This window comes from Corylus avellana, chromosome ca1 (genome assembly GCF_901000735.1).
Source record: "Corylus avellana chromosome ca1, CavTom2PMs-1.0".
NCBI lineage: Eukaryota > Viridiplantae > Streptophyta > Magnoliopsida > Fagales > Betulaceae > Corylus > Corylus avellana.
In genome coordinates, this window is record NC_081541.1 from 12,097,611 (window position 1) to 12,113,003 (window position 15,393).

The 15,393-nt window shown below is 33.9% G+C and overlaps 2 protein-coding genes across 2 annotated transcripts; both read left to right on the forward strand.

Moving 5' to 3' along the window:
• Positions 1 to 303: 303 nt before the first annotated feature.
• Positions 304 to 1,865, forward strand: LOC132167503 (AMSH-like ubiquitin thioesterase 3). Its single transcript, XM_059578498.1, has 3 exons — positions 304 to 397; positions 937 to 989; positions 1,428 to 1,865. The coding sequence occupies exons 1-3, from the start codon at positions 359 to 361 to the stop codon at positions 1,606 to 1,608; spliced, it is 273 nt and encodes a 90-aa protein (XP_059434481.1). The 5' UTR covers positions 304 to 358; the 3' UTR covers positions 1,609 to 1,865.
• Positions 1,866 to 7,520: 5,655 nt separating this feature from the next.
• Positions 7,521 to 11,345, forward strand: LOC132163787 (transcription factor MYB30). The gene is made up of 3 exons (XM_059574162.1): positions 7,521 to 7,698; positions 7,867 to 7,996; positions 10,343 to 11,345. Exons 1-3 carry the CDS (start codon positions 7,566 to 7,568, stop codon positions 11,145 to 11,147), a joined length of 1,068 nt encoding a protein of 355 aa, XP_059430145.1. The 5' UTR covers positions 7,521 to 7,565; the 3' UTR covers positions 11,148 to 11,345.
• Positions 11,346 to 15,393: the final 4,048 nt, after the last annotated feature.

Below are 15,393 nucleotides of genomic sequence, written 5' to 3' on the forward strand. Positions count from 1 at the left end.
AAATAATTCAATTATCTTATTTATTTTGAGTGTTCGTCTCCATGCCGTTAGCCCCTTTGGTTTTGTAAGCAGTAAAAAACCGTGTGGACTCTGTTTAGGAGTTGATGTGCTATACTTGTATTGTTGATACCCTACAGAAAAAAAAAAAAAAAAAAAAAGCTTATTTTGAAAATGATGATTGTTGGAAAGGCCAGACTTTGGCATGCGATCAACTTGTAGATTACTTGACTTCAGTTTTTTTACCCCTTAACCATTTTTGTTTTTTCTATGGATATTTTATTGGTAGCTGTTTTGGTTTTTTAACCATTCTGTTTGTTACTATTTTGATTTTCAGACACACCCATCACAGACCTGCTTCATGTCATCAGTAGATCTGCACACTCATTACTCCTACCAGGTAACAGATGGTATCACTTCACTTGGTATATGTTTCCTGGCTTCCACTGCTTTTTGCTTAGTTGAATAATTTGTTGATAGATAACTTGTTTTCTAATTTAAAAGTTCAGTACTGTTGGTTAAGCTGGAATGTTTTTAAGCGTTTACTGGTGCAAGTTTCAGTGCTTTCTTTATTTTGTTCTCAAAATTGTACGAACGCAACTCAACTAAGCCTTTAATACCAGCTAATTGGATTTGGCTATATGGATCCTTTTATGTCACTTGGGCCCAAGGCCGTGTCCCTTGTTAGTTGTTACCTCTTTAACAATTATGTCTTCTATCTTTTTGAATGAATTAGGTTATGTGTATTCTGTTTAATAAGCTAATGCAACTATTCATTAACATGAAATTATGATAGATAATGACAAATATCTATTAAATGCTTGCTTCCTGAAACTGCATGTAGATTTCCATATTTGTTATGTTTCCACTGGTTTCCTCTTGTTATCTTATCTTGTATTTTTACTTAGCTGATAGGATTTCTTTGTGGTATCATTGTAGATTATGCTACCAGAAGCGATTGCAATTGTTATGGCCCCTACAGATACTTCGAGGTTTGTTTTCCTTTTATCACCGAGTGATTATTGCATCAAATGTAATTGCAAACCAAATAATATAATGTTTAATGTTACAAATAATGTTGAATTAGCAGACTACTGTGAGTTTTCCTTTGTGAATGATAGAAAAGAATTGCATACAGTATGTTACAAATAACTTCGAGTCTCCTACAAGTTTGTGCCAAATGTAAGAGGGAAACCATAGGGAATGTGTATCCATTGGCAAGCCCTACGGTTGTTCCTTGGGTGCAGACTTGAAGGCTCGCAAATGCAACAGTTGGGTGTTTCACTTTGAAAGTAAAAGTGCTGATCAATGTTACTAGATTGTGTATTAAGGGATTAATATGATTAAAGGGAATAAATAGTTAGCACTTTATTTATGTTAGTTATAATATTACTAAATTAGCACTCTAACTGGTTTCCATGCTACTGCAGTCCGCATGGCATATTTCATTTATCTGATCCAAGCGGTGTGTCTGTGATTAGACATTGCCAACAACGTGGCTTTCATCCCCACGAGGAGCCATCTGATGGGAGCCCAATTTATGAGCATTGTTCACATGTCTATATGAACCCCAATTTGAAGTATGATGTTGTTGATCTTCGGCGAGACTGAGACTCTTGAGTTCTTTACACTCTTGATGAAAATAATCTTCAGGTTGAGGGAAAATATGTATATGAGCAGTAAATATGTTTTCACCTCACAAAGTTATAGTAAATTCAACTGGTTTTCTGAATGGATATAGGACAAATATGAAGCACATCCATTTGCGAGAAAGCACAAGTTGGTCTTCGATTTTGTATCATTGTAGTGATACTTGACTGGTAAATATTAATCGTGTAATTAAAAACACCGGCATTGTTCTTTGAGTCCATAGTTTCCAAAGAATGTGATACTCTCATGTAAGTTGTAAGTCACAGCTGGTTTGATATGAATGCCAACCTCAACCTGTACTGATTTATGTTTGAAAGGTGTGTGTGTTTTTTTTTAAAAAAAGAAAAAAAAAAAAATTGTATGAGCATAACATTCAATCAAAGATCCCTACCAAGCTGGACCTAAAAAAAACCAATCTGGTTCTTCGCCTCACCACCCAAGATAGTGTCTTTTTTTGCTACTTTACAACTACCCCTTAACAGTTAACACAGAGTTGTACAATTGGAAAGGATGGCCTCGTAACATCCTCCCAGATCTCTCCCATTATTTTGGACCACAACATGCGTGGTAAAGATCATGTTTATTACTTCATGTGCATATGACGTATTGATTGTCCCCCATGGTGCTAGTGGGTCGCCTAAACCCTATAGTCTATAGAGATTTGCTAGGAGGCTCGTGAACCCTTGAGCCAGGTTTTTCACACATCTAATAACTCCAATTTAATGGTTGACTTGTATGGATTTTGAATTTACCTGAAATATTGTTAATGCTTTGCAACTTTGTATGCTAAAAGTCATTGCCGTGAATGGCATCCCCCCCCCCTCCCCCCAACCTATTGAATCTAGCAGCCAACGGCAGCTCGACTGCGCCGGATTGTTATCAATGCCATTTCACTGCCTTCAGCTTCCTCATCCTTATTAATTGCACCATTAATTGCACCATATTGAATGCCTTTACACTCTGGTTTCCATATATATATATATATATAAGGATCGAGGACCACCTAAAAATGGTTGTGCAGATATCCAATTTCTTTGCCTACATAGGGGATGCTGGATTCAGTAGCGAGTACTACCTTCTCCATACAAGTCCTAGGAACCAACTGGTTCAGGCTTAATTTGCCCCTACTTCCATTATGGTTTCCGGCAGCATATTTGCTTAGCTTTGCCCACCCCCCTATTTTCGGTATTTAATTAAGTGCCGAACCCGGTGCTACATATTCCATACGCCTATGCTCGGTTACCAAATTGCTTCTTGAGGCGGAGCTAGATAATCATTTATTGTAGGAGCCGTCCAAATATTAAGAAAAGAAAACTATACGAAAAACATTGTCAAAAAGAACAAACTAGATAGTTTAGCGTGCAACAATTTGCGATATGTGGCGTGAGTCTATTTTTTTTAAAGGCTAAACCGGTTTTAAAACATAATTTTTTAACATTGAAACCCATCATTTTTAAAGAGTGAACCCGTCATTAAAAGTTTATTACTCTCCAAAACTATAGAAAGACGACATTTAAAATTTAAAAACATACTATGTTAACTACTCATAATGGTCATCAAAAAAATAAAAATAAAAATAAAAATCGGCCATATAGATATGCGTTTGATTTGTATTGAAATATTATAGATATCACACTAACAATATTAAATATTCTTGTTAATTTTCTATATTATAATCCATATATTCTTCTTGCTCCTTTTTTTTTTTTTTTTTCATTTTAAATCATATATACTTATGGAAACTAATTTTTTAAAACAAAAATAAAGGCTCTTATGTTTTATGGATTTTTTTTTTGGTTTATGTGATATACTTGATTTTCAACCATTTTTTAAAGTGTTTTTATGCTATTGAAAGCAAAACAAGGTAAAATTTTATTTGATTGCTAAGTGAAAAAAAAATAAAAACTTTCGAATTAAGCATTGAACCTTATGTGAGGATTGATTTGATTGCATTAAATATTTAGTGAAATATTTTGTTTTATTTTGTATACATAAAAAATATTTTGTTTAGTTTGCTTTGTATTTTTTTAGAATGTTTAAAATTTTATGAATTTTTAGTTGCATTGAAATATAATTGATATCGTACCCATAATATTAGAAACTAATGCCTTGATAATCAAAATTCACAGGTTTCTTCTTGTTATTATTTTCATTTTAAACAACTCACATGAGAACAAATATTTTAACATGTTTTAATTTATAAGGAATAAATTAAAATTAAGAGTCTTATCTTTTTAATTGATTTGAATGTTTTTATGGATTTTCTTTTTTCATTTGTATGATTTACTCCAATATTTTTTTTTGGAATTTTTTGCTTTTGAAAGCAAAATAAGACACAAATTTATTTGATTGTTGTCCATAAAAGGAATAAAAAAACTTTCAAAAGACCAAAGAGATAATTTTTTTTTTTTTTTAGGGAATTCTTTCATCTTCATTACATAATAAGAGATCCTGAGCGTAAAGCTCTTACAGAGAAATATAGCCAAAAGTTATGAAAAGTACAACATCGTAGATACACCGAAAATCTAACAATAAAAAACGTATCAACCTCCTCCAACCCAACACATATGCATACTTCATTTAAGGGACAGATCTGCTCTAAGTAAACTAAATCTGAATATATGAGTATGTCTTATCCCTAAAGAAACAAGTTCTATTGACCCGATCGTGAGACAAACCCTTCACACCGAAGCTATCCCTCCTTAGCTCAAAGGCTAGGATAACACAACAAAACAAAGAAAACCAACATCAATGGCAAGATCCAGCAAGAAAATGGCATATGAAACCCAGCGCGTGAGATCCACACGATCCACACTCCAGCTCACACGAACCACATTCAGCGCATGCCAAAAAGAAGAGAGAAAAAGTATGGTGTCTACAGAGCACAGACGCACAGTGGCACCGGGGAGAAGCGTGTAGTAGGGCGTACGGGCTTGGGCCATCGGCAAAAGAGTAGATCAGCAACACAATGAGCCGATTTAAGTTTCCTAGAAAAATATCGATGAAACCCAAGCGCAAGGAGAAGCCAAAAGACAATGACAAGGTGAAAGGGACGGCTGCTGCTGTTGTTGAATCTGGACACTACTGCTAGAAACAGGCTAACCAAAGAGATAATTAAGCATTGAACATGACGTGAAATGATTCATTTGATTGCATTAAATATTGAGTAAAATATTTTTATTTTATTTTGTATTCATAAAAAAAGATTTGTTAAATTTGTATTGAAATATAATATTTATCACACAAATATTATTAATGTTTTAATAATCAAAATTCAGATTTTCCTCTTGCTAAATGTTTTTTTTTTTAAAAAAAAAAATTAAAGAGGTGAAATATATTTTTTATATGTCTTTAAGAGTACGATCAAGATGCATTTAAATTTTAAAATTAAATTATAATGAAAAATTCCGCACATAACTCAAGTTATGAGCTAATAATTTTAAAACATAAAGAAACAATTATAACTAGAAAATTATCTTATAATACAAATAATATAACCTATTCATTAAAAAAAAAAAAAAAAAAAACTGTAATTGCCAGTTGGAAGTCACGGATGCAGGAATTGAAGTGAAAATCATAAAAACAACTACTTACTTTTGGAAGAGCATTACAATTATGGCTATAACAAGTAACAAAAACATAAAAGTCTAATAATAGAAACCTATATATGTCTGTCATAGAAAACTATAAGAATAAAAATTAAAAAAGAAGCAGCTTAAGGATGCAATTTGGGAGAGACAGGTTTTTGTTGTTTCCTGCATGCATGGTTTTTTCACAGCAGCAATTAAAGAACATTTTTCGGAAACAGGTTCAACTTGTTTCCTGTTTTTGTGTTTTTTCATGTTTTCATTTTTAAAACAACTAACCAAATTAACCCTAGTCTATATAATATAAATTAAGTGATTAATATCATGATCTCTTCTCATCACCTTAACATTTTGGGATAAGTAGTTATTAATTAACATTCTCATTTCAATTAATCACTTAATTTAAGATGGAGTTTGAACCCACACATGAAAATGACTGTTAGAATATAAATTAAACAATTAAATTCTTAGTGGCAATTTATTTTCACTATTTTCTCATTTTATTTTTTTGCCACTTACACCAGAAAAATAATAATAATAATAATAATAATATAAATATAGTATGCTTGGCCTTCTTAAAACCATGCATGTGATCCAATTCAATGTTTTCCAAATTGATTTTGACACATTCACAGAAATGGTCCCTATTTTGAGTCCAAGCCAATATCTCTGAAATCATCGTCATACAAAATTGCTTCTCCATAACGATGAAAACGATGCACATGCTTGGTAGTTGAGACAATAAATCTCTCTCACATTTTCTCAAAAGCATTATATGTAATGAGATCGCCCACAGCTATACTCTACCTCATCGGCTAATTACATCTGCATCAACAAGAGGCTTCTTCTAGGCTTCTGCTACTTCCATGCATGGCTGGGAAAACATTAAAGAAATATTTCTTTTCTCCTCACTACCTAGCTTTTTTTTTCAACATAATATATAAATGTCTATGGGCGTTTGGTCTTACCTATATATATATATATATATATATATATATATATATGTTGAAAACAAAGTTGGATTTTAAAAGTTAAAACGATGAGACGTGTTTGGTGTCATTAATTCTTTTGTTAGAAAGAATTAAATTGAAACATGGTTTTCGATTAAGAGAGCTTTTCAATAATGCTTGTGATCTGTCCATTCTTAAGAGTTAAGACGACAGAATGAAATGATATATTCTTGTGAAACTTGTCAATCAAGGTTATATATATATGAATGAATATAACCCTTTTGTAGCTGTGAGAGGTATTTGTCTCATTAATTAAATTGCCAAATTTAACGACAAAAACTGTTTTTATTTTGACTTTTTTTATATATGAGTAATACTAGGCATCATCTTTTTATCCTCCTAAAATTCTCCTAAAGCTGATGTGGCTTTTAAAATCACCATTGGATCAAAATTCAAGTATGATTCATCTAAAATTTAATAGTGATTTTAAAAGGTACATCAACTTTAGGAAGATTTTAAGAGGATAAAAAGATGGTACCTAACATTACTCTTTATATATATACACATCATGATTAAGGGTTAAATACATTTTAGCTCTCTGTGGTTTAACGACTTTATTTTTTGTCCTCTTAGTTTCAATTCGTATCACAAATGGTACATGGGTAATGGCAAAAAACGAAGATGATCAATACCTCCATCTAAATTTCGTCCAAAATTTGATGGAAAACCACGTCAGCACCACTAAAAAATCAACACATGTCTATATATTAATTAAAAACACAAAATAAAAATGTTAAAATTAAAAATATTAGAAAATTAGAAAATTTTTTAAATCAAAAAAATGGGGAAAGGGGTGGCCGAACACCCCAAGGCCAACCCCTTTCCCCTGTATTATTATTATTATTATTATTATTTTCTTATTTTTTAATATTTTTAATTTTAAAATTTTTATTTTTTTATTTTTAATTAGTATATGGACTCATGTCAATTTTTTAATGGTACTAATGTGGTTTTTCGTCAAATTTTAGACGGCAGATTGGCGGAAATACTATTTCAGTTTTTATCCATTACTCATAACCATTTATAATACGAATTGAAACCGAAAGAGCAAAAAATAAAGTTGTTAACCCACAAGGGTTGAAACCAGGTGGAGCCGAAAGATATTTAACCCTTATTTAAAACTGCTGCAATTCAAGTGGCCTTATATATTAATTAAACCGTAGGGAGGGGACACAAAATTTAGTCACCGCTCATACATCACCATCACCTTTGTCTTCCCTGCATAAATATATATATGATATAACGTTATAGAGATGGGGAGATCGAGCAGCTTGTATACTCCACAGTACTCTCCTTTCTCTTCGAGTAGAACTCCATAGAGATGGGGAGAGCACCTTGTTGTGAAAAGTTGGGGTTGAAGAGAGGGAGATGGACGGCTGAAGAAGATGAAATCTTGACCAACTACATCCATGCCAAAGGTGAAGGCTCTTGGAGGACTTTGCCCAAGAATGCTGGTATTCTTCTTCCTTTTTTAATTTTCTTTCTTTCTTTCTTTCTTTCTTTTAATACCCGGGGATGCATGTTCGGAGTAAATTAGCTTTACCCGACTCGTGTTGAGGGAGATCGAGCTTTAAACGGTCTTAAAATATTGTTTAATTTACTTTGTGGATGGTGGTTTGAAGGTTTGTTAAGGTGTGGGAAGAGCTGCAGACTGAGGTGGATAAATTATCTGAGGGAAGACTTGAAGAGAGGAAACATCACGGCTGAAGAGGAACAGACCATTGTTAATTTGCATAGTGCTTTGGGTAATAGGTACGTTCATATCTATACACTTGTTTTCCTCCTCAAACCATATATATATATACATATACCAATCATACTAGTGAAAGGGAAAGGGAGGAAGAGAATTCAAATTAGTAACATTTGCTTCATGAGGTATGATTTCTAGTTGATTAAACTACCTATTAAAAATAAAATAGGACTGAACTTACTGGATATTATGAATTTCACTTTATCAACCTTCTATATAATTCAAAGATCTCTCCTCAAACAAAGTTTTAATAAAACAATTTCATAAAGAATCTGCATTTTAAACGAATAGGCTAATTACAGGACCAATTCTCTGCATTTTATTTATCTTTTTCCGAATTACGTACACAGCTCATGCAAGAGCATGGACACACGTGCACAGGAAACCATCTTTCTTTCTTGCGTCCTTTCTCGTTCTTTTTTTAAAATAAATAAAAAATTAAATGTCAAGTTAATACATTTCATACCTACGAATGTGCAATATATAGCTCTAATATAAGCAGTTCATTTTGAATGCATGGCTCAAATTCTATTACGCTTTCTCTTTTCAATAATAGCTCCCATTCTCACTTCTGCACCATTACTACCAGTCTCTCACCACCACCACCACTTAGGGCACAACCGGACCTAAAATTTTAGGTGGAGCAAAATTTTTTTTTTTTAAAAAAAAAAAAAAAGAAAAAGAAAAAAGAAAAAAGAAAAAAAAAACTTTTTGGAGGTAATTAATAAATTAATTTTAGAGGATCTCTAACTCATAAAATACATATAATTTAGATGATTAATTAATTAATTTTTTTTTTTTTTTGGTGGGGAAGTTTATATAAGTGTGGTTCTACCCTTGATAGAGAGTGACCGACAACTCATTTAGCTGCTTTGAAGGTGGCAAAACCATTTCAAAAACCATATGAAAGATTCAGTTGTGGGTGGCTGAACCACTCCACCCCTAACTAACCAAAGGGATAGTTTGACCATCCTTTATGGGTGGCAAAAGCACCCTTATGGCCATTACAGTGATTCAGCCCTCCAAAAAAACTAAAAAGGTGGTGGTGAAGAGAGACTAATAGTGATAGTGTGGCAGTACTAGGGTGTCGGTGAGACGAGATTTAACGGTTCATTTAACCAAGTATATATAATACCACAAGAATTACACGCGACCTCAATCTTTTTTTTAAAAAAAAAAAGAAAAAAAGAAAAAGAAAATGCATCAATTGTCATTCAACTGCCCCCTATGCTCAAGGTGCGCCATATATGAATACCTTCTCTTGCGCTTACCTAACCCTAGGATCTTGGGGCTGCCCAAAACTTAGAGGACCCGAAAATTCGTTATTTAGGCTCTCCATGGACCACTAACATATATGCTGTACGCTTTTAATTAATGGCTACGGCAGACAATTCTTTGGTGCACAGGTCATTTCGCTATGACTAATTAATGGGGGAAGGCAACGTTAAATGCACTGCTATTTCATAAATTAAAATATATTGTTTGAAATTGCATTTAAAATATATATATAATTTTAAAAATTAAACTGTAATTTTATTAAACACTTAATTATATTTTTTAAAATCACGTATTTCATTAAAATCACAAATCCAAACATACTTAATTCTTGAATACTTTCTTTTAGGGTATATGCAATTGTATTTTGATAATTTTTTTTTTTTTTTTTCGAATAATATTTAACTTCATAGTTGTTCAATCTATAGTTTATTTATTTATTTTACATTTAAGGGTAAAGATTATACAAATTATGAAAATAGCAAAAAATTTTATTAACGTTCAGTTTAATTGAAGTGGGTTGAGGGAGATTTTATGATTTCGGGTCAGGATGAAAAAAGAAACTTAAGTTGCTGCTGCCACGTAAGGGTAAGTAAAAATTTGGAGGCACCTATATATATATATTTCCACCAAAAATACTCAAATGAAAGAGAAAGCTATAGGAGTGGACCCATAATTTTGAGGGTTCCGCCTTACAAGTCCCAACAAACTTTTGGATCAGACATTATTTTAAAAAAAAAAAAAATTATAAGAATTTGTTGAGACTGTCACGTTAGCTAGCATTGAGAGATAAAAATGTGATATATAACATTTATCTTTTCTCTGAGTAATACTATACATACTACATTCTCGTCTTGCTCCCATCCCATTACTAGCCTAATGTGGTTGTACCCATCGGCCTTTGAATTTTTATTTTTTAATAGCTAATCCAACGGCTGAAAGGCAGTGTTGCATCAGTCCAATAAGATCAAAGTAGGATCGATGGGGTGATTAGAGTGTGATGGGGTGTGTAGTATTTAGCATTTCTCCCTTTCTTTTCTTGATATGATTGGATTTGAATAATATTGTTGCAGATGGTCTTTGATAGCTGCGCATTTACCAGGAAGAACTGATAATGAGATAAAGAACTACTGGAACACTCACTTAAGCAGAAAGCTTTACAACTTCATCAGGGCTGAAAATGAAGCACCGTTGCCGGCCTCCGTTATCACGGTGGCTGCTGATCAACGCAAGCGAAGAGGCGGCGGACGTGGTGGAGTGAGAAGACCAGCGATGAAAAGGCAAAAGAAGACAACCTCAAATATTGTCGTCGAATTCATGTCCTCATTAAATCCTGAGAGCACCACCACAAGTGACGTTGTTGAACCTTCAACATCCAAAGAAAAAGAACGTCTACCTGGCTCTTGTCTAGACAATACAATGAGGATGTTTGGGGCTTGTGATGAGGGCAAAAGTGTAGGGTTATGCCCTAATAAAGAGAGTGCCAGCAGTGCAGTTGTTTTATGTCCCACAGAGAAGAGAGAGAATGAGTCGATGGGACCATATGACTGGCTAGATGGTGAAATGATGCGACTCAGCTATATTCTTGATGGTCGGGTGGTGAATCCAAGTGGTAATGGGGTCGTGGGTGTTAATGAGGCCGTGGGAACAGAGAAAGAGACAGCAAGTGAAAGGGAGAGCAGTAGTTTGAGCTCGAATGCAGCAGATGGGGAGTTGCACAATTGCTCTTCATCAATTACTTCGGTCTTTGATGATGAATGGCTTGATTGGAATTGGGTTAATGGTGGTGTTGAATGTCATCATCAATGGGAATTATGGAATGAAGGAGACAACACCTTTTCTCGTTTATGGGGAGCTGAAAAGATTGAGGAAGAATAGTGTCATTAGGCCACACACAAAAAAATAAAAAAAAATGTGGAAGAAAGATTATTTTAATTGTAGCATGCAGTTGGATATGAAACTATTATTATTTTTTAATAAGTAAGTGGCCTTAATGGGAGATTCAAACTAGTGACCTTCGCTTTATAAAGCGTAGTCTCTAGCCAATGAACTAACCCGGCCATGGGGTTGAATATATATGAACTTGTTTCTTTGTATAAATAATAAAAGCATGCACTTCCAAACTGCTAATTAATATATAGGACAATGCATGAAAATGTGGTAAGCCTAAGGGTGCTTTCGATACAAAGATTAAACGCAAGAAATGGAATAATTATTCCATAGTTTGGTAAGTTTTTTAGTCACATGAATAACTATTCCTTAAAATGAGGAATAGCTATTCCTCTCAAAAAGTAGTGGAATAACTATTCATTTATGATAAAAATAACATTTACACAAATGCCCTCCAAGGATGTTGAGCTTGAATCCTGTTTCTCACCAATTAGCTTGAGCTTGTGCTACAAGGTTCTCCCTCCGCACTTCATGCCCCGCAAACAAGTTGACAGGTTCACTCTCAATGTCATACTCATCTTCCTCCTCCGCATAACACAGGTTTAGTTTATGGTGATAACTGTTTGGGCTTCCCGTGGTGGCAAGTTGATCGCATAAGTGTCTGATTTGCTCTTCAAATTGCCTATGTCCCACACCAAACTGCTCCTCTACGTGTTGCCAACGAACCGCTAGTTGTTCATCACGAGATGTCTCTCCGCACTCATGCACAACACCAAGGCTTACATATTTGTTTCCTCCATCGCGTTTTTTTTGTGCCATGGTAGGAAAGTTGATGGGATCTGCTACCAACTAATACGGCGTACCTAGTCTCTAATACTAATTGATGCAATGCGATTGCGGATTCACAAAGACAAACAATATGAGAATAACTCTTCTCAAAATCAAGATTCTTACAAGAATTCAAGCTAGGATAGAAAGAGAATCAATCAAAATAACATAAAATCTTTGTTCTTAAGTCACCCATAACATGTATTTATTGTAAACAAGACCCTAAACCTAATAGAATACTAAATTAAGGAGGTTACACAAATTTACCACAATTAGCTTAAACTGAGACACTTACCACTTCAAACTAGTAAAAATATTTCAGCTCGTCATGTTCAGTTTGAACTAAACTTGGAACACTTCTTATTGGAATTTTCCTTAATCATCTCTTTTTAAGTTCAATTCGAACTGAACTTGTAAAGGAACAACAACTTTTGTTAGCCTTTTATTCTCCTCTTCGCAATCTATTTTGACCCAGTAAATATTGGAATTAGCAAAACTTCATGAAACATGATTTTAGGCCTTTGAATCATCTTTCCAATGACCACCAAGCTTTCCTCCATCTAATGCCAGAAACTTGAGATATGACATTTTAATTAAATCAGGCATTATTGGAAACCACATTGCATCATTCTCCCCTAGTTGGGGAGAATTTGTCCTTGAATTCCTATGGTCCTTGAATGACCAACCAATCTCTTTCATCTCTTTCGCTTCTAAAGCAAAACAATACAACATCCCACAAGAAATAATGCTTTCCTAATTACCACAAAATTGCGATAATCAACCTAAAAACTCTTCTTACTATATTGAGATAGTTCATTTTCCAATTCATACGCCTTTCATTTACCTCCTTCCCTTCATGCGTCATGAAAATCTCCCATAAATGATCAATTATTTTTGTTTGTTTAAACATAAGATTCTCCTCTGCCGTATTAAATTCATCAAGATCATGGTTAGGAGAATTTGACACAATATTTTCAATTCCAAGAAAATCTATAAAACCTGATTCTTCAACATCCAAATCAAACTCTTCAATTTTAGGGCTTTCATCAAACTCAAGTAGAGTACTCTCATCAACAAAATTTTTTATATTATCCAGGAGACTTGCCTCATCCAACTGATTTTCTTGATCATATGATGAAAAACTTGCCACAAGTTCTTCATCATCAACATCGACATCATAATTTGGTTTAGAATTCTAATCAACAAACTAGCGAGAGGGAATAGCTTCTTTATGTTGGAGCTCCCCATCAACAAACTCATTTTCTTGAAATTTGGCATCAACAAACTCGTTTTCTTTGAATTCCTCATCAATAAACTCTTCATACGTGGAACTCCTCATGTAACAACTGAGAGAAAAACACTAGTTACATATGCGTTATCACCCCAAAATGACTAGTCAATTTGGAGCTTCAGTAGAACAATTATAAAAGCCCAGTTTCACATAAAAACTAAGCAATGTGAAACTTAGCACTCATGACTATTTTTATAAACAGCACTTTATGTGGACTACTCCTCATCTTCCCAATGTGGGACCAAGGTGTTACAAAACTCCTCCCTTAAACCTCTGACGCCTTCTTCAGGGCTACGTCATACGGTGCTCCAGTACCACATAACATTACTAGGTGGCTCTAATATCATTTGTAACAACCCAAGAAAAAGTAGTAGCCACATTTGCTCTATTACCCCAAAAGAACTAGTCAATTTGGAGTTTTCCTATAATCATTTATAAAGCCTAGTTTCACTTAGTAAATAAGTAATGTGGAACTTAGCATACATGAGTATCTTTCTATAAACCACCAATTCTATGTGGGAAACTCATCTCAATATGGGACTGAGGTGTTACAAATTTCCCTCCTTAAACTCTTGACATCCTCGTTAGGGCCACGCTATGCATTGCTTACAATACCACATGACATTACTAGGTGACTCTTATATCATTTGTAATGACTTAGGAAAAAGCGGTAGCCACATCTACATTATCACCCTATAAGCACTAGTTACTTTGGAACTTCTGTAAAATCATTTATAAATTACAGTTTCACTTAGAAACTAAGCAATATGAGACTTAGCATTCATAACTATCTTTATAAACTACCCATTGTATGTAGGCTACTTCTCATCTTTCCAGTGTAGGACAGTGGTGTTACAAAATCTCCCCCCTTAAACCTCTGACGTCCTTGTTAGAGCCATGTCATGTAATGATCCAATACCACATGGTGTTACTAGTTGGTTCTAACACCATTTGTAATGACTCAATGAAAAGCGTTAGTCACATCTGTACTATTACCTCAAAATGACTAGTCAATTTGAAATTTTTTTAAAATCACTTATAAAGCCCAGTTTCACCAAGTAAGTAAGTAATGTGAGACTTAACATACATAAATATCTTTCTATAAATCACTAACTCTATGTGGACAACTCATCTTCCTAATATGGGATCAGAGTGTTACATGCTACCTCAACTGTACAAGGGTTAATGTGCCTCGTGTACTAATATGTTACAGATCACCTATAATAGAGTTTGTATATGATAAGATCACCTCCACCCTATGGGGGTTAATATACAGGTGCGTTGATGTGATAAAATGAGGATATGATGTGATGATATGAGGTTGTGGTGATAATGAAAATGAAATGTGTAAAATTGTTGTGTTTTAAATTCAAATGATTTTATACCTCGAACTAAAATTATCATGAATCATGCCCTATTTTATAAAAATTTTCACTTTGTAATCTCCATCAAACTTTAAAACATTTTGTGAAAACCTTCTAAAGGGACATGGTATGATGAAAAGTCACACTACAAAAATGCTGAGAATTTTTAACTAGGAGTTTTTGACGTGTCAATGGTATTGACACGTCAAAAACCCCTTTTGGCATTTCTTAACGGTTAAAACGGGGGGTATCAAAAATTTCAGATTTTTGATGTGTCTACAGTGCCACGTCAAAAAATTTTGCAATCCTTTTTGACGTGTCACTCCGTTTGACACATCAAATATATATATATATTTTCACCCGACCATGTTTCTCCCCCAGCTCTCTCCCTCTCTTCTTTTCTCCATTTTCTCCCCCATGGCCCAACTCTCCCCCAACTCTCTCCCCCTCTCTACTTTTCTTCATTTTTTCTCTCTCTTCTTTTCTCCATTTTCTCCCCCATGGCCCAGCTCTCTCCCTCTCTTCTTTTCTCCATTTTCTCACTCTCTCTTCTTTCCTCCATTTTCAAAAACTCAAACCCAAAAAATCTTCAAAAAATCAAAAACCAAATAAAAAAATCAACTTGAAAAATCAAAAACCCAAACGTGAAACTCAACAAATTTTCAAAAACCCAAAAAATATTCTTATCTTCTTATCTTCTTATATATCTTCTATTCTTCTTCTTCTCTTCTCCATTTTTTTTTTTTTTTTT